Source organism: Strongylocentrotus purpuratus, unplaced genomic scaffold (assembly GCF_000002235.5).
Source record: "Strongylocentrotus purpuratus isolate Spur 01 unplaced genomic scaffold, Spur_5.0 spur5_contig_816, whole genome shotgun sequence".
In the NCBI taxonomy this organism is placed as follows: Eukaryota; Metazoa; Echinodermata; class Echinoidea; order Camarodonta; family Strongylocentrotidae; genus Strongylocentrotus; species Strongylocentrotus purpuratus.
Genome location: NW_022145520.1, coordinates 1,297,033 through 1,324,951, shown reverse-complemented (window position 1 = coordinate 1,324,951; position 27,919 = coordinate 1,297,033). Strand labels below are relative to the sequence as shown.

At 38.3% G+C, this 27,919-nt stretch overlaps 2 protein-coding genes across 3 annotated transcripts; both read left to right on the top strand.

Moving 5' to 3' along the window:
• The first annotated feature begins 2,389 nt into the window (after nt 1-2,389).
• LOC115921679 lies at nt 2,390-14,332 on the top strand. Of its 2 annotated transcripts, none has more exons than XM_030979548.1 (2): nt 2,390-2,776; nt 8,047-14,332. In XM_030979548.1, exons 1-2 carry the CDS (start codon nt 2,398-2,400, stop codon nt 8,448-8,450), a joined length of 783 nt encoding a protein of 260 aa, XP_030835408.1. In that variant the 5' UTR covers nt 2,390-2,397; the 3' UTR covers nt 8,451-14,332. The 2 variants fall into 2 exon arrangements, with proteins under 2 accessions (XP_030835408.1, XP_030835398.1); XM_030979538.1 differs by lacking the exon at nt 8,047-14,332 and adding an exon at nt 5,081-6,169.
• A 4,459-nt stretch (nt 14,333-18,791) lies between these two features.
• On the top strand, nt 18,792-27,919 carry LOC105444240. Its single transcript, XM_011678206.2, has 4 exons — nt 18,792-19,156; nt 24,182-24,523; nt 25,138-25,239; nt 25,946-27,919. Exons 2-4 carry the CDS (start codon nt 24,358-24,360, stop codon nt 26,146-26,148), a joined length of 471 nt encoding a protein of 156 aa, XP_011676508.2. The 5' UTR covers nt 18,792-19,156; nt 24,182-24,357; the 3' UTR covers nt 26,149-27,919.

Genomic DNA, 27,919 nt, shown 5'->3' with positions numbered 1-27,919 from the left:
GTTAACATTGGTTTCAAGGAAATACATGAAAAGAAAACCCGGACCTCAGTTGTGGTAAACTGAAAATATAAATTAGCATGCAGATATTGTGTGCAAAATAAACATTACATGTAGGAAATCAATACAACGAAGCAATTTCAATTATTGTTTTAAAAAAGTGGCTGAAAGTAACTTGAATTGTGATTCGTTGTAAATTTTCCTTGAATGAGGACAACGTCAATTCATATACGCGGTCAAGTATATTTTCCGCATTGCAAACTGAATGCGATATCATTATTTCAGATCCTATAAAGATTTTTGAGAAATTATTATTGTTAAACGCAAGTCGGTTGTAATGATGACAATTTCGAATGTTTTATCTATAGGCACACCTGTTTTAGACCACTCTCATAATATGAACCGAAAACTGCGAATTCAGCCGCCAACTAAATTAAGTGGAGTCTTGATATTAATTGCGATACAGTGATTTCTTTGCATGATTAAAATGCTATTGAAGTAACCGTAATAATTGTACTTTTATATTTATCTCTGTTTATCTACATCTATATTCCATACCTCTTTCTATGTCGTCACGCTCTGCATTCCTACATGCAGTGATATGGGAAGCAATCAACAAAACTTGTCGTAGATGGCGTAAAAGAGTTTTCCATGAAAACCAACTCGCTTCTATAGTTGAAATGCAAGTAAAAATGTGCATGAAATCGAAAAACACGTTAAGAACACTCAAACTGTTGTGCCGATAATGCATAAGATTCGATGAACAAATCCAAGTAGCTATACCAAGCCCTCCCATATTACCATCTCGAAAATGGACCCTTGAGATAAAAATACAGGATATTTTAACAAAAAAATATAGTAGCCCATACTGTGAAAGGGATACTAGGCCCAATTGAATGGAGAGAATAAAGATTTTACGGAAAAGAAATAATGTACAGCTAAATGAAGAAGAGAAGAATAAAGATTAGTAAGAAAAAAAGAGGAAAAACAACGAACAGCGGAAAGTGATTACCAAAAGAGAGCTTAACAAGAATTGCGGAGGAGGAGGGGGGGGGGGGGAAGCTGTTATAACGAAAAACCGTCAGTTAATGTAGTCTGCCTACTCAAGTTGATGGCAGGGCATATATTTCCTTTCAAAATAAATAAAATGTTTCGATCCAAACGAAATCCAATCGCTAACGCGGTTGGCTTTCAAACACTTCCACTGCTGTCAGTTACACTGAATATAGCGGACAGCATGCATGGCGTCACGGCGTTTACCCCCTCTGCGGTTTCCCCTTCTCGCTTTAGGGAGACTTGAGTGCGAAAAGTATGTAAATGACAGCGAATGGATACGTTAACATCCCTATTCTGGTGCATAGTTAGACTAATGGATATTCCTAGAAATAAGCGGGGTGATATCTTTGCTACCGCTTTGACATTTTAGTCTTCATGTGGCAGAATGTAATCACGGTAATGGAGTAAATCATGCTCTCCGGATTTGTACTGCTTGGGAAAATTGGATGGACCGTATTATTCTCCTTTTTTTTCTCTTCTTCTTCTCCGCCTTTAAACTCCTCCACCTCCTTCTTCTTCTCCTTCTTCTCCTGTGTGTTTCTTTTTTTGTTCTTCTTTTTAATTTGTTTTCTTCTCCTGCTCCTTCCCCTTCTTCCCCATTTTCACTTTTCTTGTTCTTCTTTTGCTCATTTCTTGTATTTGTTCTTGTCCTTGTTCTTCATAATCATTACCGTCTCCTTATCGCCATCGTTGTCTCCTTCTCCGTTTCCTTATATATATATATGTCTCTCTTTCCCCTTCCTCTATTTCCTCAGACGTCCCGTTTGACATTTACAATATGTTCAGAGGGAGCCAGAGAGAGAGAGAGAGAGAGAGAGATAGAGAGAGGGGGAGAGAGAGAGAGAGAGAGAGACAGAGAGACAGAGGGAGAGAGAGAGAAAGAGAGAGAAAGAGAGAAAGAAAGTGAGGGGGGGGGGGGGTTAGGGAAGAAGAGACAATGTGCTTGAATCTTCATGCGAAAAAATAATTAGTATGTGGTAAGACTTTGTTTTTAAACATAATCACCTAGAACCCATTTCTTTTCTGCATGGTATTATAACTCGAAGATCGTAGGACACTGTCTCATATTGAAATGCTTATAAATTTGTTTAAATTTGCGTTAATGCCTATCTGCATTATACTGTTTGGCCAGGAAGGATAAGACCTCCCTGCATGGTCACTGACTGGTGGTTATCTCATCAAGTCAGCTCTCAATTCACATAAGAAGAAGAGGACCATGGGGGGGGGGGGGACCAACGGTCGCCTCTTAGGCATTGTTCGTTCAATAGAGGGCGCAAGTAGCTTTAAGTAGTGCAGTGAGGATTTAACGCAACATTTCTTTTAATGTGAATGTTTTGTCACAGAATGCAAATTGTAATAGCTTCTGTTGTTCATCATTGTTCTCCTCTTACAGCCTCTACCGTGCCTAACAACAACTCCACCTCACTCACTCTCGTTCTCACCGTACCCCAGAAACATCTTTATTCCAAAAAGGCACTCCTGGTGTGGTTCTGGCACCCTTACGAGCCATCGCCGGGCCAGGTCATGAGCTACTTCATCACGTACCAGCAAGAAGGAAGTAACTCCAAGACGGTTATTACGGTGGATACCGCCTTTACGTCAGAAACCCTGAGGAACTTGCAGCCGGACGAGCCCTACAGGGCATTCGTCAAGGCAGTTCTCAACAGCACCGATGTTCCTTATATAGACAGCGCCCTCACGCAGTTTGAAACACCAAAACAAAGTAAAGAATCTAATACTGAATGAATCCGTTTCTGTAATGGGCAGAGAACGAAACGAGGAGGACATTTGGGGAAAACATTTGGCGTAAATTCAATAGCCACAAAGCTTTCAAATAACAACAAGTTTTCTTTTTCTGACTCTATAAGACGGGAAAACCAAAAATGTTACAAAAGTTGCTTGAAAGTTATAGTGGCACGGATTCTTTTTGGAGATGCAGCCAAATGATTGAAATAACTAACTAGTCGGTGGGGAATATTGGTTTGTTTTTGTCCGAGAATCCTTAGATGCTCAGATAATCTTAGAACGTCAACATGGTCAAATTGGAAATATTGGTATACGTAAAGCAGTGCCCAAAGTGCAAAATGAAAAAGAAAACAAAAAGTAGGAGCGGAACTGCTATGGGCTATAAACAAAGGGCGAAAGGGCAATGGCTGAAATAGCATGGCAAAAGTTTCGGTATTTTCGGAGGGGTTTGTGGATATATATCAAGTTCTTTGCTTTCTGCTTCAATTGAAGATGCTTTATTTCAACTAATAAGTATTGTTACAGTAGAATTCATTTCATTGTGTTGTCACCTAATGTTCATAACATTTATCTCTTAATACCATGTATTGTAGTTTTGTCACGCCCATTTCGTCTCAATCTTCCGTCTTTCCTCTACATCTGTCCATAATTATATTTCTTCTGTTTAATGTATGGAATTAATCTTCTTTTCCGATGAAGTTCTATACTTTGATTATGTACAATCCTTTTACATCAGAATCTATCTTAGTTTAACACATTCCTTATAACAATTTCAATAAACTTTCCCCAAATATTAGTAGACCTGGGGGGGGGGGCGATGTTTCACAAAGATCCTTAGTCGAACTTATCTCTAAGTTGGACTTAACAATTATGGAAAGCCGTTAGCATCTTTGAAAATATTTGGTAAGAGTTATTTTAAAAGGCACAAAATGTTGATTCAAATCATTCTTATTTTCTATTATCAAGGAGATTTCATGTTCTTGATGTCGAATTTATAACAATTCTAAAATACACTGTCGCTCACATAGGTGGAATATTTTTGTTTTACCCCAATTTATGGAGTTATTTAAAAAATAATAGATCTAGATAAAAGTATACATTCTCAGATTTTATTGAATAATAAGTTGCAAATGTGTGTTTTGCGTAACTGCTAAAGCATGTGTATGCTACCATGCTTATCAAATAGGGGACCTACGCCCTTAAGTCATAAATGACAGTAATGAGGATTAATGCCCCCACAAAAGGGCACTAATATAGCACATCGACACGGTTTTGATCCTGGGGCCTCACAGTTACGAGGCCATTGCTTTGTCACTGAACCATAACTGTACGCAGCGGGGGCTAGGAGAGGGGGCAGTTTTCATACATTTAAAAAAAAACAGAAAATGCAATAAATTTGCAATAATTTATTGCATTTTACCCCGGTCCCCAACATAAACTAATCCTCTGGTTGGCCATGCATTATGGCTCAAGGCATGGGCACAGAGAGGATTTTTATGTTGGGAACCGGGGTAAAATGCAATAAATTATTGAAAAATTATTGCATTTTCTGTTTTGTTTTTTAATTTATGGAAACTGCCCCCTACCCTAGCCCCCGCTGCGTACAGTCATGGTTCAGTGACAAAGCAATGGCCATGTAACTGTGAGGCCCCATGATCAAAACCATGTCGATGTGCTATGTTAGGGCCCTTTTGTGGGGCATTAATCCTCATTACTGTCATTTATGACTTAAGGGCGTAGGTCCCCTTTTTGATAAGCATAGAAGCATACACATGCTTTAGCAGTCACGTAAAACCCACATTTGCAACTTATCATTCAATAAATCTGAGAATGTATAATTTTATCTAGATCTATTATTTTTAAATTATTTTTAAAATAATTCCATAAATTGGGGTAAAACAAAAATATTCCACCTATATGAGCGACAGTGTACTTGAATTTTCACTTTTGAATATATATATTTTTAAGGCTACAAATGGCTCTTCATAAATTTTAAGTCCAACTTAGGGTTAAGTTCGACTTAGGATCTTTGTGAAACACCCCCTAGTTTATAGGTACACAATATTTGATGATTATGCTTGGTATTTAGTCAAAAACCGAACGGTTAAGATTTAAAGGGACAATGGGAAAATTACGACCACCCTTTCAACACAAACGATTGTGACGGTTATTAACTCTTAACAGAAGCCGTCGTATTGAAACGGTTTGATGAATTGAACATCCAAAATATAGACTCATCATCGTTAAGTAATTTCGTAATAACTAACATTTTCATTTTCAGGGTTTGAACGCAGTAGTATGGGGGTCACGGAATTTGTCATCCTGTTTTTAATCTTCGCACTTTGGGGATTGGCCATGCTAAGATTCTTTGGCACGTGGAACAAGAAAATGAATTTGAGAGTGACCAAAGACTCGATAAGGACTCGAGACTCATCGCCGACTCATCGCCACTTGGAAGCGTATAGGATGTACAAGAAGCGTCGCGCAGCGGCTCAACAGGCAAAACCGCCGAGGGAAAGGTCACAGGAAGAAGCGGGCGGTAGCGGCGGCGGCGGCTTCGGTAGGAGTTGGCAGCGGTCATCCACCATGAAGAGTTTTAGGGCTCGTGCGTCAAACTTCAAAAGGACTAGATTCGGATCGTCAAAATCCTCAGCGCCGCCGTCCCCGCTACCGACCGCACCTGAACGTGAACCGTTGCGGTCAGGAGAACTTTTAGCAACGCCCCACCCTAGTATGCAGCTGCAGACACTGCATCATGAACATGAACATCATCATCATCAACAACAACATCAACAACCGCAAGACCAACCGCATAATTTAACTCCACCGCGGTCTCAACCGCACTTGACCGCCGCGGTTGTAATTGGTGTGCCTGTCCATGTGTCTTACGAAGCGGCCGGTGGTAGAGGTGGTGGGTCCCCTACGGCAACGGTCCGGTTGAGTCCTGACCACGAGCCGCATTCTGTCATATGACAACATGTGGGTACTCTACGTTGTTATGTATCTTGCCTCGATGCTTGGTTTTCTTCTTTATTGGTGTTTGTTGCATGCTGCCTATCTTCGTCTCGGTGTTTTGTGTCTGCTTTTGTGAGCAAGAACTATAGTTAGTGTGGTTTATGCTATTTTCGGTTACCCATTTCTGGCACATGTTTGTAGAGTTTTTTGTGAATTATATTCTGTGTTACAATGCATAATAATATTTAAGTCACTTTTTCATTAAGGCGTTTTAGATATCAGAATCTCACTTTGTTTCAATATAATTTATGTTTAACATTTTTTCCCCATCCAGAATATGAATGGTACAGGCTGATTGGAGGCTGGAGAAAGGGAGAGACAGAGAGAGAGAGGGAGAAAGATAGAGAGAAAGAGAGAAAGAGAGAGAGAGAGAGAGAGAGAGTGATAGAGAGAGTGAGAGAGAGAGAGAGAGAGAGAGAGAGAGAGATAAGGTGGGGGCGGGGGCTATGCAGGGAATAAAACATAGCGCCTTTGTCATTAAAAAAAATCATGTTAATTTGTATAAAAATGTGTATACACTATAAACATGACGAACAAAGAAAGCGGACAAATATACAGTTCCTCAGGTAGATAAAGGAACATCTCTTCACTGCTATTATGTAAAAAGGTGAATATGCTTGTGACACCTGTTCTACACATTTTGACATAATAGCAGTGAAGGGATGTTCCTTTGTCTACCTGAGGAACTGTATATTTTGTCCGCTTTCTTTGTCAGTCATTTTCATAGTGATATTTGTATAACCTTATTTATTATCTCAGGTACTTTGTTACCTAGTTCACAGAATGCATTTGTTTTGTAAAATATTGCTTTCCTTAACAAAGTACCAGTATTCATGCTACCCTTTGGTTGCAGATTGCTTGCTTGTTACTGTGGTGTGCTATGGCAAAGGCTTTTCTGTGTCAATCGTTTTCCAAATACCGTGCAGGTCTAACTACTTTTCATTTTTGCATCGTAAACAAATTACCAGTTGCTGTTGTATATCTATCGTCTTTGCCAATGTTGATTTTGCTCGTGCTCGGCTTCTTTTTTGCCCGCAATGCTTCAATTTCGTACGATCATTGTGCTTTGTGAATAAAAATGGTAATTTATCCCTTTTGCACTCCCCTGTTGGTGTAATTATTATACAGCCGTCAACGATAGGTGGTGAAATTGACTTTGCTCTGAATCTCAATAAACAACACTGTCACGCCTGTGCTGTCTGATCAGTATAGGGGGCGCTAATTCAGTTTATATTTACAAAGAGTTAGTAAGTGCTGCACTATAAACGCACATGATGTATATGTTGTATGTACATGTATAATTATATAGTTTGTCGTTATGCACTTTTTTTTTTACTTCGATTTTTTTTCTACAATGGAATATAGTTGGCATATTGAATTTCATTACTATCTCCATGGCGGCCTTTCTTCTTTCCCTTTTTTCTCCTTATTAATTTGTACTCGAAGCAAACTTAGAGATTTTCTTCTATGCATGCTGCAGTTCATAGTATCTCTCTTTTTGAGTTAAAAAAAACACGATCACATCCCTTCCCAAAGTTTATTCGATGTTTCTATTTTACCCCAAAACCTTTTTTATTTGATATGTACATTTATGGTTGTTCGCACTAACATTCTTTTGACATTGTTTTATGTGCATGTTTGGTACTTAGATTTAGAGATTATATGATGAATGATTAACACAGATTTAGAATATCTCATTTCTTCTTATCAGACTATCATTATAATGTTTCAACCGCTACTATTCTGAAGATGATTTCCATCAAAGTGTTTAATCAAAAGAAAAAGGAAATTCGTACATTGGAATTACTCATCTACTTAATATTTCTCAGATTTCACCCTGTTAATTTGATTCAGTTTCATAGACAAGGGCCCACCCTCTGTGGAATGCTTAAAACAATTTACAATAATTGTTTACAAGGACTTTGTTTCAAATGAATGTATTAAATACCCAGTTATATCCTGTGTTTTATTCAATAATATCAAAAGTTTAGTAAAAGCAGAGTCCTTTAATATGAAATAAGTTGGATAGGGGGCGGCATCGAGTACTGCTGCAGTTCGGTCTTTCTTTTCTCATCAAATAAACCGTTCCCCCCTTATTTTTTAATGTTGGTAGTCATCCTAGTTATGACTGCGTACTCTGAGAAAGAATCTGATTGTAGACAATTATGTTCAGTATTGCAGTTGAATTAATCTCTATTAAATTATTTTTATTCTCGATTTGAATGTTTCTAGTTGTGACCCCGCCTTACGAGGGAAAGCCCGGTCTCATGAAGGGGCTCATTACCATGGCAATGATGCTCTGTTTCTGGGTCTTCGTCGTCCTCCTCTTCTTGCGCCAGTGGCGAATAATCCGCCAGCTGGAGCCGACACCGACCACGCGGAGGTTCCACCTCGTTCACGACGAAGGTGATGGAGTCGACAGCGGTGGCGTCGCCGTCTACAAGCCGTACGAACCGCAAAACATCGACACCATACGCGTGGTCAAGAATGCCAGGGATAGCGTCCTCAGCGGGGATAGTCCGAAGCGGATGTCGTTGAAGCGCTCGTCGTTGAAGCCGGCGTGGGCCGACATCAAAGAAGACGACGAGGAGGTTGAGTCCGATGATGATGACGTCAGGTTGTCGACGCGGAGTTGATTGATTTATAGTGGGCTTCTATATACACTCGACTGCGATGTGTAAATGGAGTCCACGAAACTTGCCTTGTATGATTATTTTCTACCGAGAGTCTGATACTGTAATGCCTGTCTGAATTTCCACCAATATACAGTTACAGTTCCAAAACATTTTCCAAATTTATGCACCGTCTCTATATACTACATTGGTTATCAGTGACGACCCTAAAGATACCAAGAGGCTCGCCCGACATAGAAACAAATGATGTACTTTTCCGGCATTCGTAATTTTGACATGTTGTAGTTTGTTACAGGGGGATGCAATGGTTGGTAACTAGGGTCTTTGGGGGGGGGGGGGGGAATATCTTATTTTGTGAACTGTTATATTTTATCAAAAGAAAGGGCTATTGCTACAGGGGTCCTGACTTGATGTGGCATGGATGGAGGGTTTAGAATGGCACTTTTACGAAAGTAAGCACCAGTAGTTAGTAAATACAATCTGCCCATGAGCGGATAAACGTCATTGTTAACAATTGTACCCCTTAGACATGGATACATGTTCATAAAAGTTATGCTATCAGTATTCTTTTAATCACCACAGGGTACATTGTCACACACAAGTGAAATTATCTCTGAAGAGGGGGGGGGGGGGACAAACAGGTTGGTTGATAGTGTTCAATACTTAATGGAAACTGTGTTCCAATGAACCTACGAGTCATCACCATTCATCCGGAATCATGAACTACTTCTGAATATATCATAAGTTAAAGGTGTCCATGCATGGATATATAGTCGTTCGTAAAGTAGGCAACTTGGCGATCACTACATAACACGGAGCCAACGGGTATTACGCTCCCGCGCGTAAAAACGTTGTGCTGCCCTCTGTAACCTCACGCACGAGCGACTTTAAAGTACTTCGTTTTGGCTCGGGTTGGCGGTGTTTAAAGTTTAGGCTTATAGTTTATTCAAGTACTTTTTGATTGGTAGGAAAGATATTCTGTTGCTGGTGCTGGGTAAATACAGTGTGTCCCAAAAAAGTTAACAGTTGGAAAAAAAATACGTGTCTTTAAATAGATACATAAAGGCCTATGTCAAAATATTCGGAGGGCAAGTGGGTAGGTAAGAGCTTTCGCTATGAATTGAGATCAACCAATTTTATATAATGTTATGCTTGAGTGAGCAAAAACCACTGATGTGAAAGAGTGGTAAATATTAACTTTATAAGAATTGATATTTGTTGTTTGATATGCATCCTGAAAATATTATGAAATATTTATTTGCGGACATTTTTTCCAATTGTAAACTTTTTAGGGGTGGGGATCACTGTTTTTATCCTTTTAATTGTGAATGGAAAAGGGTTGAGCAAGAGGCCCTCATTTGACCCTGAGATCGGTTTTAAATTCAAAAATGGAAACTCTTGCTTAGTTTTACTTCAATCTAGACGGGAAGGTACTGGGGTATTCTAGCAGACCGACAGTCCACGAGGTCGACAGTCTGCGAGACCGACAGCTCACGGCATAGACCCGGGAAAAATTACAGTCAGAAGGATCACGAGGCTAACATGTCGGTCTCATCGGCTACCGGTCCCCTGAATCCTCAGAATACTTCTTCAGGAGACTAATGAGACCTGAAATTTGTGGTCCAGGGGGGTGTTTCACAAAGCCTTTGTTCAATGACAAATTACAAATATCAGTGACATATCTGCTGATAACCAATCAGAAGCATGGATTACAGTAGCTTATAACAAAAAGTGTCATTTGTCACTGATGACAAGTTTTGTGAAACGCCCCCTGATGGTTGTCGGCATCGTTGGTTTTCGGTCTCGTGAGCCCTCTGAGAATTTTTCAGAAGACCTGTTAGACCAACATGGTCGGTCTCCTAGGCTGTTGGCCTTTCGGTCTATACGCACAAGAGATGAAGAAAACACACGGAAGAAACTGCCTTTTTGGCGCTCAAGGACTGAGATGATCCGTTTTCCAGAAATTAAAGAGGACGCTAACGGAACGACTTCCGTCTTTTATTGTTTTATTGATTGGTGATTCACCTTGTTTATGTATATATAGAGAAAGAAAAAATACTTTACATTCTTTGATACTTATATTGCTAATTTTTCTATTTCAAGTTTTGATAAAATAGTTGATTTACTCTTTTTGAACGCATACATTTATATTTTTGTTAAACTTTTATCAAAAGATTTTTGACGCATAAATTATGTACAGAAATTCTGTTTTTGATCATTTGGTTAGGAATGCATCCCTCGCGTTGCGAAACTTCCAGGATTGTGCGAAAATATTTAGAAACTGTTTATTTGTTGACATTTAAGAATTATGTAAATTTCTAGCACAACTGACTATTAGACGCATATAAGGCCTATATTAAGTTCATTTTGTCGCAATAGTAATACATGTAGTAATAATGATAGTAGTATTAATGATTATAATCTGGATTTATAAAGCGCTTAATACGATAAACCGTCTCTAAGCACTTCACGTATTATTATTACCCCGGTCATTTGATTCATTCACGCACACAGTGTGCACCATCTCCACTCCCTGGAGAGTATTCTAGTCACAGTGAGGGAAAAGGGTAATTAATAACGTAAATGCTTTTTTCATCCTACCTGTTCCCCATTCCTCTTGGGTATGGATTGGCAAATGTAGATTAATGCGAAAGCGCCCTGTTACTGCCGTGTCGGGGATCGAATCCACGACTTTTGCATTTCAAGTCAAGTGCTTAAACCACTCGACTACGTCACCTCTAATGACATCCATATTGCCAGAGCGGTGCAATTATAACTCAGTAATTGAAGTTAGAGAGGATTGGAATAATTTGAATAATTTCCTCATTAGCGAGAGATAATGAAGAAATTATTCCAATGAATAATAAAGCTGTAATTACTCAGTGGAAGATTCGAGTAAGATATTTATCTTATCTTCGTAGAATATACGATTTTCTTGAGTAAATATAGAAACTTTATTTAAATACAGCAGCGAGAAGATTGCTTGTCTAGACATTTTTCTGGAGATTATTTAAATGTACTTCCACAGCTTTACTGAACCTAGTTAATATTGCCGGGGAATATATTTTTCCATTCCTCTTCCTTTTTTACATTCCCTTCAAATCGTCTTTTCTCTTTATGTGAGAAACAATCTTCGATGTACAACGGAGGATGCGTAGACATTGACTGTTTTGGATGCACTCATTTAGAATATTTGAATTGTACTTTGTTTTGTTTATTAATATCCAATTGCAGACTGAAACATCACAATTGAGCAAGAATGTGGCCATATCTTAGGGGTCCATAAAAACTTCTGCAGCGCGACTTTATTTGTCTAGAAAAATTAAGAAAAATAACACATTTGAAAACACATCACTATTAATATGCAAGTACATGCAGCTTAAGTACCCGTAACAAGATATATCTACAATGAACGATGTACAAACTGTAATGCTAATCGTCTTTAAATATAGATCCATAGGATTTTCGTGCATTACATTTTGAATAAGACCTAGTGTTAAACAATACCGAAAAGAATAATGCTATGATGAAGTGCCTATGCATCAATTTCTTAAATTGTATATTTAATTATTTATTCTTATGATGATTAACATTCGAGATGTATATAGCTCATAATAACCTGCGGTATTGATTATTGCAATATTGGTAAATGGACGGTGTAAATTGTTCTGTGTATTTGTGTGTAAGTTAAACACAATTCCATTGTGTGAATACAATATTTTCGTCAACAACACATGACCTTTTTCGACGTGCACTTCACATTTACTGAGCGGTTGAATAGGGGAAAGGGAGGCAATAGTGATTCGGAAGATTAGGTTGAGTTTTCTTTCCGTTTTTCGGCATTTTTTTCTGAAAGGAGGAAAAAATCATGATCTGTTATCAGAATAATATTAATCATTATAATAAATGATAATTATGATATTGATGATGACGACTATAGATTAAATCTACTGTATTTTTGTGTAAAGGAAAAAAAACGCAATTTTGGCATCTCATAAATATTTGAAAACATGAGTAGATATAGACCGACTTTATGATGACATCAAACCTGATCAATATGCTCAAATGAAAGAATGATTTTACGATTGAATGAAGAGAAACGAGTCATAAAAAGGTGAAATAACAAAAATAATGTACTGTATACCTATCAAACATAAATTTTACCTTTAATATATTTGACGTTGGTGTGTGACGGAGTTTTGACAACCAAATACCATGTTGCAATATTATTCCCCAATTTGCAGTCGTGGTGTGATAATTATAGCAATAGATCATGTTTTTATCTAAACCGATTTCCACCAAAGCGTAAGTAACAATTTGCAGGCAAATTGTGCCCAGGCTCATTAGTGCTGTCCTTCGAAACATTTTTACAGGTGTTTTAGCATAAGGTTTTAGCATAAGTTTTTAGCGTATCCATGATATGATTATGTTAAGAATGTTGTAAATAATAAATTTTACGCAAAATTCATGTCATTTAGATCCTGTTTCACATGTGTTTTTTAAGGTGTACTACCAACCCCTTCATTCTAAAAGGATTGAAAAATATTGAAAAGTGTTGATATCTTTCTGTTTGTTTTGGGGTATAATTATGTCAAGCTACATTAACTCAGACTGATCTCCTAAAAAGAAAGGATTTAGAGGTTTACTTTCTTGATATAATATTTTACCAGGATAACATGAGAGCACAAATAGAAAGTCAAACGGTTAAGAACTCTTTGTTGAATTAAGTGTCAAACCCTCAAGAATGGCTGACTTTTTTTAGGTAGAAAAATCAGCAAGTAAAAACATGGTGTTTCTGTGAATATCATTTTGCTTTAAAGCCCCTCTGTACTAGTTTGGTATGGATAATTATACCTCCCTGCGAGGTCACTGACAGGTGGTTATCTCATCAAATCAGCTCTAAATTAACATAAGAAAAGGGGCAACATGGGGATCAACGGGTACCGCTTAGGAATTGTTGGCTGTATAGAGGGCGCAAGTAGCTATAAGTAATGCAGTGGGGCTTTAAGTAACAAAATGAAATAAACAGGAGAGGTTCTGAGATATTTTATAATGGATTAGATCCTGTTGCGGTCGGTACCTTATAATATACATCATACAATTGCTGCCTTGTGCAACCAGATGAAATGCTTGGTGTACACTAATTTATTTTATTTTCAATTTAAAAGACTTTTATGGAAATGAATTTTCTAATTATTGTTTATGTATTTTGTAGAATTTCGTATACATCAAGATTCTTTGGTTGTGTAAGTTGTAATAGATGTTAATGTCATGAGGTTGTTCTGCAATTTTTTTTCTTGCAGACAATTCGGTACCCAATGCCATAGTAACGGTTATTGTTAAGACCCCGAAGTAGTTGGGGGATGTTAGGGTTATTTAGGGGCAGTTCCAGGGGGCGCCCTTCTTGGCGCCCGTGAACAAATCAAAATAAAGTCAAACCAGTCTATAGCGACCGCCCAAGAGAAACACAAAAAGTGGTCTTTGTAGACAAATTCCTTTAGTGCATTTTTCAATGAGAAACAATTTTCAAAGGAAACAAAACATATGGTCTTTGTAGACAGGTGGTCACTAAATCAGGTTTGACTGTAGTATGGTATATGGTCGATATCTGGGCCAAATGTGGTGCTTTTAGAACAATCTGAACCAAAATATCCCTTACATCCCCCACTATAAGTTGTAACATCTTGTTTTAAGACTGTCTTGTGCAGAGTAAACCGTGACGCGTATACAATATATTCCTTTGGAGATGCTTTGTTTGAAAATATACAGTATAAGTCTTCAGAACTTTTTTTCTGGAACTACGATTTGTCAATAACTTCTCATTCTGTAAATAATTGATTTATAAATCTAGTTTGTCATAAATAAACACTTTGAAGAAAAAAAGACGAACGTTTCTCGTGTCCATTTATGTTCGTTTTGAAGAATATACAACTTAAAGATAGGATAATTCTTTAAAAGAGTTTTAAGAGATAAAGGGAATCTTTATGATATTGTTATACTAAAGATGACAGAGTAAGAGGGAGAGAGAGAGATAGAGAGAGAGAGATAGATAGAGAGAGAGAGAGATAGATAGAGAGAGAGAGAGAGAGAGTCTGAGTGAGGAAAAGAGGGACAAAGAGAGAGAGAGAGGGAGTGAGGGAAAGAGGAAGAGAGAAGGAGAGAAAAAGAGAGAAAGGGGAGGGGTGGACAGGGAGAGAGGGAAAATAGAGAGAGAGGGGAAAGGGGGGGGGGGGGGGGTAGAGGGTAGATAGAAAGTGATGAAAGACGCTGACAAAACTGAATAATAATGAGATACTGAAACAGCTTTGAAAGTACATTCTATCTATGCTCGCATAATGCTCCCACAAAAGCAACAGGATGGACCAACCAAGATTCGATTCGATTCTATGTCAAATAAACTTATGGTCTTGATTTGTCGAAAAGATGCAAATATAATATCAATTTCATACATTATTATGAAACTGCTGAGTAGAAAGAAAACAAAAGAAAAGGATCCAGACAATTTTTGCGCACAATGTAACACTTCATTTCCGTATATACGAGCTGCAGTTTCATCAAACAAAATTGTCACATAGATTCTTGTTAACCAACAACAACAAAACAAAATTAGAAACTGTCCCTTATCAACCCATGAGTGTCAATGTGCTACAACGGAAAGCTAGGTTCAGATTTGACGAAATGACAATGGAGAAGGAAGGACATCATTTATCCCAACTTTCTAATCGAATCCGGTATGTATACCGCATCCCTGTATTAATGTGCTTCAACACGTGATTACGTGTCAAAGAGGAGATTGACTTTTGGTTATAGGATGCAAAAATAATGTGTGCACTTCCTCATTCTCAGTTTTCTTATGTATAACTGATTTTCTTATAAAAGATATGGCGTATATATTCAATAATGAATGAACGCCAGTAAACTATTACCAACAACAACAACAACAACATTTTATTCATTGAATTACGAAAAAGATTATTGCTGTAGTATTGCCCCAAAGCTCTAATATTCAAATCATAACTAACAGGGGCGGATCAAGGATTTTTCCAAAAGGGGCGGGGGCGTGAAGTTTACGAAATTGCGAGCGCAACGAGGGGAAAAGGAGGGGGGGGGGGGGGGGGGGGCTTTTGTCCCCACGTCCCCCTGGATCCGCCCCTGACTAATGGGCGATTTAGACCAACTTGAAATACTCTCATACTCATTTGTGCATTGCCTTTACTTTGTTAAGTTAGCAAGACTGAATTATCACGAGAAAAAAAATGAAGAGGAAAAAAACCGAACAATACAGTTATTCTTATTTACATCAATCTTTCCCCAACTTATTTCTAAACCTGTTTCACAAAGCCTCTTTTTAATGAAAAATGACAAAACAAAACAATCAGTGACAAAATAATCTGCTGATAACCAATCAGAAGCAAGGAGTTTACTAGCTTATAACCAAAAAATGTAATTTCAATGGCAAAAAATAAATACAAAATCAGTGACAAATCTGCTAATAACCAATCAAAAGCAAGGATTTCACTAGCTTATAACAAAAACTGTAATATGTCACTGATGACAAGTTTTGTGAAACAAACCCCCCCCCCCCCCAGTAATCGAATTTACCTTTGAAATTGTTTCACACTTATGTAGCGGCGGTATTATGCTGCTTAAAAACGAAGGTTATACGGTTTACAAGTTATATAGATTTCCTGAAAAATAAATATTCGCTCAATGTCAAGGTAAACTGTTTGGCCTCCCCACCCATCCCCAAAATGACAAATGTCAAGAATTCCAAACAATGATCACAAAAAATAAATATGGAGGGCCATGAATCGAATGAAGAAAGATAAAGGCCGCAAAGGTCGAACATCTTTTCGCTCTGACACGTTGAATCACACATCATCGATAACGCGAAGCCATAAGCATAGCTGTGCCAACCCACTTTAACCCAATTTTGAGAAAACATCTTACAAGTTTAAACACTATAGGGAAATCTGTGGATTTCCGATAAAAGGAAACTATCGATGGTTTTCAAGCAGTATGTACTGTGTGTTAAACTATATTACTATATTACTATATTACTATATTACTATATTACTATATTACTATATTACTATATTACTATATTACTATATTACTATATTACTATATTACTATATTACTATATTACTATATATTACTATATTACTATATTACTATATTACTATATTACTATATTACTATATTACTATATATTACTATATTACTATATTACTATATATTACTATATTACTATATTACTATATTACTATCTTACTATATTACTATATTACTATATTACTATATTACTATATTACTATATTACTATATTACTATATATTACTATATTACTATATTACTATATTACTATATTACTATATTACTATATTACTATATTACTATATTACTATATATTACTATATTACTATATTACTATATTACGTATTACGTATTACGTATTACGTATTACGTATTACGTATTTCTGAGGGATGTACCATTTTCTTTACATTTTGATATGTTATGTAAGACGCACAGGCCCTTATACTATAATCGCATCACATTTTTTTTGACAAACAGAACTGTCAGTAATTAGTCGGCTAAATTTGCCTGTGTTAAAGCTATTAAATTCGAGAGACAGTTGGTGCTAGTAAATATTTCGGTCACACCTCCAACAAACTCCCAAACCGACCTATTAATGGCCTCTGTAAATTTGCGTACGGTCTGTAGTCGGTCTGGTGACGGTCTCGTTCGTCTGACCTGGGACCCGTTTCACAAAGCCTTTTTACAATGACAAATGACAAATATCAGTGACAAATCTGCTGATAACCAATCAGAAGCGAGGATTTCCGTAGCTTATAACAACATCTGACATTTGTCACTGATGACAAGTTGTGTGAAACACCCCCCCCCCCCCCGATTCCAGAGAGGGTGCGAGAGATGGTCCATACAACTTCTTTTTTTGGCGCTTTTTCCCTTCTTGCTTTGATAATAACAATAGATCACGTTGTCAATGCACTATACTGCCATATATCACTTATTTCCAATATCTTTTCAATGTAGACAAACTTTAGTAGTTCTCCTTATGATACCGTTGAATGGTTTGCGGATATTGTTTGCACAATGGAATGAAACCTGGTTTTAAAGTTTGTTTTAGTGAATGTACGGATAATGTTTGCAATTACTAAGGGGTCAGTTACATTGGCCAATAACAATGGTTATGTATTCTGATAGCTCACATTGTCAAAACAATATTACCCATACAAAACAATAATGATAATGTTAAACAAAACAAAATCCATGTCCACTGGTGACGGTACCATTATATTCCTCCGATGTCGCCTTCTCTCTCCCTCTCTCTCTCTCTCTCCCTCTCTCTCCCCCTCTCTATCGATAGTTAGCATGCATTCCCTGTAATGTAAATGGTATTAGAAGACGCACAGGCCCAAATATTATAGTCGCATCTCATATTTGACGAACACGTCGACGTCAATTAGCCGACTAAGGGCGCGTTCATGCTTGATTTTGAAGGCAGAATGAGCGATTTGTAACGCTCATCGTAAACGCTCATCGTAATCGCAGTTCCACGGTGCACTGTTCATGCTCACTTCTCCAGGCAATTCTCCTTGGGTGGCCTTCAGCTGGATTCGCAAACCTGTGTGCGCATGCTACGTAGACCCACTAGAGGTCAGTGCGTTGACCCCATTTAAACGCGTTTACAAATTGTAAACGCATCTTTTTGTGAGTTTACGATCGGCGATCGTGATCGCCGTTTTTCGGTGATTCTACAAAAGTGAGCATGAACGCAAGCGTGTTTTAAACTAAACGCGTAACAGATGCCTGATTCTGGCCGTCAAAATCAAGCATGAACGCGCCCTTAATTTGCCTATGGTAAAGGTATTGAATTTGAGAGAAAAAATTGGTGCTATAGTACTACCTAAAGTAGGCATAGTAATGATAAAGCTAAATAAAAAAAAAAATCCATGTCCAATTACTATTACGGTACCGTATGTTCCTCCGATGTCTCCTCCCCCCCCCTCTTTCTCTCTCTCTCGCTCTCTCTCTCTCTCTCTCTCACACACTGATACCCACTCCCCCCCCCCATCCCCCCGAATCCCCTCGGTTCTTTCCACTGGTCTTTCGACTATTATGTCAGGTCGAGAAGCGTGCTTGTCTCCCCAAATAAAATGTCTGAATGTGTAGACTAGGCCATTGCCAACGTCAAAACTCGGATCAATACATTGCAACGCTTTCTGCTTTCGACCAGACTAGACCAACTCAGCGCGGCGACTATTGTATTGTACGTCAAAATGTGCCTTCGCTCTACCGATCGGCGCACTATCGGGTGCGCTCGTTCTATCGTCGTTTTTCGCAAATCGGCCAGCTGATCGCCTGTTGTTATTACCTTTCTGCAATTTTATCCGTGCTATTGATACTGCTACCGTTTTCATGCAGTGTCAACAATAACCAACTCGCCAACAAAACAGACTTTAGTCGAGACGTGGAACAGTATACATGCTCTCATTTCTGGTGGTGTGCCATTAATGCTTGAGCGTAATTCGGGATAAGATTGTGGAAGCATATCTCTTATTGTTAAGAGACGCCGCCAATTCTTAATAGATGCACAGCCATATTTACAGTGAGACGAGCGGAGAGTGTGTTTTACTAGCATCGCCGTAGGATAGATGAATATCACACTACGCACGTCCAGTCGGTAAGTTATGAATACCTTTTTAATATTTATATTCAGTGATCTTTGACTATTAGTTTATTGTACATAGGCTGTACATGTTGGATACATTTTGCAAAACATTATCAAAATGTTGTTAATGACTTCTTTGAAAGGACACTGCTGTGCAAAAACTTTACAACACGTTAAGCAGGCATTATACCAATTCATACTCTCCAACCTAAGCAAAATTAGAAAGCTTTAAACCTAGCTTAAAATATGATGACAAATTAATTTCTAAGGCCCTATATACATCCCTCAAACAATAATTATGCCTCATTTTCGAGGAACATCTATGACTCGATATTTTTCTATCAATCTCGGCCTATTCTTCCATGGTTGCCCAACCACATATGAGTTGAATTTTTAGACAGCTAAAGTGTAGTCACACAGTTTTCATTTCAAGAGAAAGAAAAATCAACAGCACAGAATAGACAGCGACATTCTGAGACTGAAGTTTGAAAAATTTAACACATTTCTTCTCGTAATAAAGCACGTTTCACCACCGGCTCAGTGAATTGACGTACTACTATATGACCTCAAACAAATTACCTTCACAAGTAAATGTCAGAATAAATATGCTTATTTTTTTTCAGAATTCGTTTCCATTTTCCATTTAAGAATATTTTGTGAAATGATGCAGATAAAATCGCTGATTTCTAGTGCTAGGTCACAAAGCCTTCAGCTACATGTACTCCCGGGCATGTACTCCGGTACGCATCTAGGTTATCCAGATTAACTCTGAATTTCTAATCAAACTTTCCGCTTTGCCTTCTGATGCAATAGGCGAATATAGGGGGGGGGGGGGGGGGAGGTGGGGGTACAACAAAGTCCAAGATAATAATGGCAAGTTTTTGATAATGGCATTGTCCGTGTGATTTCCTTTTTCTTTTGGTCGTTTTCCGGCCTTCATACTTCGGTGTCGTGATTACCGATTTTAATATAACACACTGGATATTCGAACGTCTACATCAGAACATTGCTAAACATGATGGTATTTAAAGCCCGTCTGTACTAGTCTTGCCAGTAGGGATTAGACCTCCCTGCATGGTCACTGACAGGTGGTTATCTCATCAAATCAGCTCTCAATAAACATAAGAAAAAAGGGGACCGTGGGGGACCAATGGTCACCGATTAGGCATTGTTTGTTATATAGAGGGCGCAAGTAGCTATAAGTAGTGTAGTGGGCCTGTAAACATAACACACTAAACGTCTAAACATTGCTAAACATGATGGTATTTAAAGGGAAAGTTGGCTCATGGGAAAGAGCAAAAAAAAAAAATTAATTAGCTTTCTCATCCATGTCTGTCGGTTTGAAAGAATATCATTGTATATATCTTCCGTTTGGAGCCAAAAGGGCTTTAACTCACATAATTGAACATACACGTATATATTGAGTTAATACATAGACTATAATTATACTGATGACATGTTAGATAACGTCCTTTTGGGTCCAAACAGACGATATTCCTCCGAAAAATAGTGGGTGGGTGTGAGAGTGGGATAGTTATTTAGATAGTTGTATTATCGTCCTTATAACCGTCTGTTTCTCCTCCGCATAAAACAAATCTTTTTTGTGTTTCATTCGATCGGTAGAAGGGGGAGGGGCGTCGTCCCCATGCCCTATAGGTACTACTCAAGTTAGTGTTTTATAGTAATACTCTAAAACAAAAATTGGTACATGTATTCAATTTTCACTTGTCGATGTATGCATCTACTGCACACAAAAAACAAAATGAAACAGAAATGAAAACATAATTATTCAAAATAAATAAGACAAAAATGGTGCTTACGTGCCAGATTCGCTTGGTTCAAAGTCCTATCTAGCACGCGGCGATTCGTCATAATTAGTAGCCGACATCACCGCTATCACTATACATGTCAAATATTGTTTACAATCAAACAATCACGTACTATACATCGAGATAAGAAATCGGTCGAATAGATAGTAACACTATTATATCAAGATATTAAATGCCTAACAATAGATAGGTCATATCGTTTTTTCTAGGTTTTTATTCTAGGGGGTCTTTTTCGTGAATTCACGATATTTTTTAGTCTTTGAATGCTTGTATGAAGTATTTAGTTCATATTTTTCACCAAACAATACAGACGGAATGAATTCGCATAATAAGAGTTTTTTATGCGTGCAAATAGGATCCGAGCAGAACTTTGGAGTGTAACGGCCAGGGGCGTACGCAGGGGGGGGGGGGGGGGGGGGGGGGGGGGGTTGGGAGTTCAAACCCCCCCTTTGGTATTTTATGTGTGTAAACCCCCTAAAAAACTATTTAAAAAAAAACCCTTTTTTTTTTTTTTTTTTTTTTTTTTTTTAAAAAAAAAAAAAAAAAAAAAAAAAAAAAAAATTATGCCCACGGCTAACGTAAAGTGACCTTACCCCTCCCCCAACGAAAAAAAAATGTCAAATTTTCAAATTTCGAGACCAAAAAAAAAAAAAAAAGTCTCCGCTACCACCCCCCCCCCCCCCCCCCCCCCCTCCCCCCCCCCCCCCCCCCCCCCCCCCCCCCCCCCCCCCCCCCCCCCCCCCCCCCCCCCCCCACTGAGCGACTTTTCGGCCGGCGCGATTTTCAAATATTCGGGAGCAAAATATTTTGGGCCAGATTTTAAACCCCCCCCCCCCCCTTGAAAAAATCCTGCATACGCCCCTGGTAACGGCCATTGTTAGCGGTGTATAAACAATGTGATTCTAAAGTTCAAGGAGCTGAACATTAATTAATCATGTGAGTCGGTTTATAGTTGATTGAAGATTACATGAAGGAGGCTAATATTTATGTTTCAAAATAGCATCTAGGAAGGCTCTCGCAATGGCCCAATGTGGGAAGTTGGGTCACGTGATGCAACATGAACCAAAGTCGTGTAGCAGATAATGCCCCCGTCACATATTTCATATTTTGTTTTATGAATTGATTTATTTTTCCAAACAGAAGTACATGTAATACAAATCAAAAGAAAGCTAATACAAATGACATCATTCAAAAGCTAAATCAGTTACAAGTAAAAACCCAAATTCGTACATTCTCTTTTTCATCCAGAACAGTGTACAGATGAAGAACAATATTTAAAGGGGAAGTCCACCCTGAAATTAAGTTAGTTTTAATAGGAGTAGAAAAATGAGAGAAACAAGTCAGTGAAAGTTTGAGCAAATTCCGATTAAAAATAAGGAAGTTAGGATTTTTTAAGTTGTGATCAATCAAACACAAATTGGCAACTCTATGACGTATCATGCGAGCTCAACTTCTATTTGCTCAGTACTAAAAAAATCTAAAATTTTCATTTTCCCTCAAGAAAAATTTCAACCATACACCCTAAATATAATAATTGCAAATATGTTTCTATACTCCCCCTGCAAGGAACAAATATATATTCCGTCATCAATAACGAAGAAAACATGATTTTATGGAATATTATGCACAAAGCAAATGAAGGAGAGCTCGTATAATAAGTCACAGAGTTGCCAATTTGTATTTGATTGATCACAACTTCAATAATTCATAACTTTCTTATTTTCATCAGAATTTGCTCAAACTTTCACTCACCTGATTTTCTTATTATTCTGCCTCTATCGAAACAAACTTATTTTGGGGGTGGACTTTCCCTTTAAAATATGCAGACTTTTTACAATAATTGTTTCAAAATCAAACAATGCTTTGTAAATAAAATAATAACACTCTTAAGTTAAACACAGTACTACCCCTGAAGAAGGAGAAACCCCCCAGCAAACAAGCAAAAAAAGAAAAAAAAAACATCGTATGTTCGATCTGTTTTCGGTCTAATGTTGGTCTTGTTCGTGTAACCAGGGTACTAACTAATGTGTTAATATTTTACCGAAGTGCACATAGATACATTTCATGGAATCAATGGTTAAGGCTTTAAACTTATTATTGAAATCCAAATCGCCATTTTATGCCGTTCGCCAGTCAGGCGCGGATCCAGGATTTCTTAGGGGAGGGGGCCCAACTTTTTATTTTTCTTGCTTCCGAAAATTTGAAAATCGCGCCGGCCGAAAAGTCGCTCAGTGGGGGGGGGGGGGGGGGGGGGGGGGGGGGGGGGGGGGGGGAGGGAGGGGGGTAGTGAGAACTTTTTTTTTTTTTTGTCCTCAACAAAAATTTCAATTTGCACCCCCCCCCCCCTTGAGCGCCAGGGGGGGGGGGGGGGCCCAACCCCAAAAATAGGTAAAAATCACGTGATTTTACATGATTTTTTCTCAAGGGGGGGGGGGGGCCGGGCCGGGCCGGGCCCCCCCCCCCCTGGATCCGCCACTGTCGTCAGTTTTCGCTTCCTCTCCCGCGTTAAAAATTTATAACCATGCCAGTGGAGAATGAAGGCTGAAAACGGGAATTACAGTAAACTAAGATGGCTCGTCGTCTAATATATTTATGGCTATAAATGTATCTACATCATAAAGGACGCCATGACACAGCATTAAAAACTTTGAGAAGAAAATAAGGATGTGGGGCGATTTCCGACGGGTTGATGAATTTACTTTCCAAACATAGTGTATACTTGAAAAGTTCGACTTGAAAATGGCTTCGAAGAATTGCTGGCTTTCTTTCGATATAAGAGAGAGGAACGTTAAAGGACGTCGACGTCTAAAAATTCATAAATGACCCAAGTTAAAGGGAGTGTAGCATGGCAAATACTGGTTAACGCCATCTACGACTTCTTTTGGACAACTGCACGTAAATGAATGGACTTGATTAACGGTCAGCGCGCGCCAGCGTTCGCGAGACTGAAGGAAGTTCTCCTCACGCTTCGGCTTCGTGTATGTTGCACGCACGTGAATACTGCTGTCGCGCCGTCCGTATCATACCCGATTGGCCCAGAGTCAGGCCCCGAAGTATCGTCATGCTACACCCCCTTTAAGTCAATATGTAAATCTATCACTCCATCAATGAAGTGGCAATTTATTCATTCATCTATTTACTTTGCTTCCTATGAGATTCTTGAGAGGGGATATCAAACTTTTGAATTTTCTCTTCCATTTCTTTTCAGTACCGCACATCCATGACATCTTTTGTCTCCTGGAGAATATAAACCTTCCGTCAGCCTATACTGATTTCTTAACTGAACTTCATAACAACGTATACTCCAAACGCCTGTTATTGCGACATTGCAGACAGAAAAAACATTTTCACGCTGTATGCTTATTGTCAGAGAGGGCGGCAGACATGAATGCGACAACATCGCTTCCTGGCAGCATGATGGCCGATGTTTCCAATACAACGCTGGAGGCTCGACTGCAATCGGTTTCAACAGAGGGCGTTTTTCACGAGGGGGAGAGGACACCAGCGTCCATTCTTTCCAAACTCACGACTTTGGTCACAGAAACTTTAGGTGAGCGGATAAGTTTTGATCCGTGTTAGCGAGGTGATCATGTGACAGGATGGGTCATGTGACTAGAGAAGGCCTAATGTGTCCAGGAAACAAGGGGGATGGTTGCTATATATATGTTTTTTTTATTGGGGGGGGGGGGGGGTAGGGGCAGTTTGGGGTCGTCTGATAAAAAAATTTCCGACAAGTAGAAATTCTTTCACAAGCAAAACAAAGCATGACAAAATATTACACATGTTATGCAATTTGTCGTTAAGATTGTAATATTTGATATTGTTAATTTGCCCAAAACTCAATGGGGAGGGGGGGGGGGGGGACCCCACGCCTATTCTAGCGCCGCTCTTTAGTCAGCCTTCATTAAGCTAATGTGGTATAGGCCTTCCGCCTAACAATCCATAGTGTTGCAAGTTTATATTAAACCCTTCCGTTTTTAAGTTTGCAGTATATTCCCCTTTTCTAAGTATCACAGTAAACGATAAGCTTTTGCCCACATTTTTTTCTATGCTGTCAATTAATTTAAAAGCAATTTTAAATAATTTAGTTTTTAAATAACAAACTGAAGTATTATCTTTAATATTTTACTTCATGTTTCCAATTTAACCCATTTCCCCTTCCAGGTAATGATACTCTGCATCTGAACACATCATCATCGTATAGACCGGGTAACTGGAGTTCACCGGTTAATGTGACTCAGACTCCGACAGAAGATGATGATAATGGTAGGTTGAACTCGGTTATTAGAATGAATACAGTGTTATGATTTATGAATTAAGATGTTGGATGATGAAGTAAACAGATGAATAATGCTTGATTAAGCGACGATTATAGCGATTCAAATTGGAAGGGGATGAGAATTAAGACAAACGAACAAACTACCCGAAATTTTTTTTCTTCCGTTTTGCATCATAGTTTGCCAAATCTAAACGAGCCCAATTTGAAAATTGTAATATGTGTAAAGTAATTTTGTCCTTCATATTTTCGAATGGATTGTCATGGTTATTATTTTTTCCTATTAACAAAATAAGTCATTGTAGAAGGTTCACGCCTTAGACAGATTCCTGTTAGGGGCAGGGGGGGGGGAGGGGTGATGAGAGGATTGTCTTGCAAAATATAGTCACAAGAAGATAAAGAACAACAACAACAACAACAACAAAATTTCTCATAATCAAAAAACGAAATTTATTAGAAATTAATGAAGAAACCCATCCCTGTCCACAACTCGTTGCCACTGTGAGTGGTTAATTTACAAGGAGAAAATCAAAAAATCTCCAATTATTGCTCGTTTGATTTCGAATCGCCTGAACATTGCTAATAAAAAAATTAATGCTTTTGAACGCTGGTTGTGTGCTATTACTATTTCGGCTAACCACACACACACACACATACCACTTTCCGTCCTATATTTTCTCCTTCGACATCATTTAGGCATCAAACGCCTGGTCGTCATCCTCACCAACATCTTCGTCGTCGTCGCCATCGTCGCCACATGTTTCCTCGCCTTTCAACATCGCCGATGGGAGGAGAGTGTAAGACAAGAACGGGAGAAAGGCCTCCTCTGCAAATATGACATCGTTGACATTGAAGAGGAAGAGGAGATCTGCGAAGACTACGAGATCTTCGACAAGTAGATCGTCGTCGTCGCCATCGTCGTCACCTGTTTCCTCGCCTTTCAACATCGCCGATGGGAGGAGAGTGTAAGACGAAAACGGGAGAAAGAGCCCATCTGCAATATGACATCGTTGACATAGAGGAAGAAGGAGAGGAGATCGGCGAAGACTACGAAATCTTCGAAAAGTTGATCGACTCTAGAGACTATTTGATAGAATTCAAAAGGAATCGATTTAGGGAGTCGGGAATTTAATTTATGCAGAGTCTTATTTCTTTTTTTGCTAGTACTAGTTTAGGGTATACGCTTGATCACAGGTGAATTTAAATGGGTTTATATTCTACTGGGTCTATAAAGCTGAGTTGAACGTGCACATGTCAAAACTCTCTTTTTCAAAACGCTATGGTTTTATGACATCTACAAAATCTATGACACGGCGATCGCTCGACGGCATCTTCTAATGATCGAAAGAACTGGTGGTTAAATTGCGTTTGCCATTACATGTCGCCAAGATGGTTAAAATAATTAGGAATTTCGTTTTTATAAATGTACAACGAGAGGATCTCTCAACCGGCATCTTCTAGTGGTCGAAAGAACTGGTGGCTGACTTCAGTTTGCCAGTACATGTCATCAGGATGGTTTAAGTAGTTAGGAATTTCGTTTTTATAAATCTACGACCCGGCGATCGCTTAATGGTATTTTCTGGTGATTTAAAAACTATCTGCAGCTTGCCAATCGACCTACTTGTGTGAGGAAGGTGACTGAACCATAAATATCGAAACTGTCAGAGATAATTTGGACGTGTCGTCGAATTAATAGCTAAAGATTTGAGAGATTATTTGTACGGACTTGGCATGTATAAAATTAGAGGTTTTGACTGAAGCGAGACAAGGAAGTGGATGTTTAAAAGCCAGCTATACGATGTCATAGACTCGACCAATGGGGTTCGGTTACTACCAATTTGTTTCCGCTGCCAGAACCCCAGTCACAGCCTTCGAGATCGACTCGAGACCGACCACAGACCTAACAAACAGTTACATTACCCCCAAATGCCAAAGAGTTTGTCGGTATTTTTCCATCGGTGTTGAGTCGGTTTGGCGCTGTTAATTGAGATATAAAAACAAAGACATGGGGAAAGAGATAGCGGGGAAAAAAAGGCGGGAAAGATATGACGGGAAAGAGATGGCGGGGAAGTTTCGCCATTAAAACAATTTTCTGATAAAATCCTACAACTAATACCAGAATATTGTACATTACGAAAGAAAATGCAGGTATTGTAGTAATTGCTTTCCGCATTCCAAATATATTTTAATATGGAGACCTATTCAGATCATACAGGTATAATATTTCCATTGTATTAAGTATTAAAGGTACATTATAAATGTGCTGGGTAAATCTTACAGTATCTACAATGTACTCTCCATGAGTTATTCCAATTTTTAATTTTGTTATATATATATACAATATCATTTGAAAATCTATTTCACTAATTTATTTGTACAAACGGTTTACAAAAGTCAATATGTGAGTATTGTGTAAAAAAAAACCCACATATAACGAATACTTGCCACGATTGTCCCTAAAATTCAGTATTAATTCCTTTTTTCATTCCAAAAAAAAGAAAAAAGAATAGGTAAACAGAAAGAATGTAGAACAGAAAGTGAGAGTTGGTCTTTCAAAACATTGTAATTGCATTTTTTTCAAACGCTGCTAATCAATTAATTTACTGTAAAATGATATTTATAATCGTTTTGACTTGTACATACACAATAAATGAACTATTATGCTATTAT

Coding starts and splice junctions, on each gene's coding strand:
- LOC105444240 (XM_011678206.2), top strand. CDS start 24,358: ATGAATGCGACAACATCGCTTCCTGGCAGCATGATGGCCGATGTTTCC. Junction 24,524..25,137: donor TTTGGTCACAGAAACTTTAG/GTGAGCGGATAA, acceptor TTCCCCTTCCAG/GTAATGATACTCTGCATCTG. Junction 25,240..25,945: donor GACAGAAGATGATGATAATG/GTAGGTTGAACT, acceptor GACATCATTTAG/GCATCAAACGCCTGGTCGTC.
- LOC115921679 (XM_030979538.1), top strand. CDS start 2,398: ATGCAAATTGTAATAGCTTCTGTTGTTCATCATTGTTCTCCTCTTACA. Junction 2,777..5,080: donor GTTTGAAACACCAAAACAAA/GTAAAGAATCTA, acceptor TTTCATTTTCAG/GGTTTGAACGCAGTAGTATG.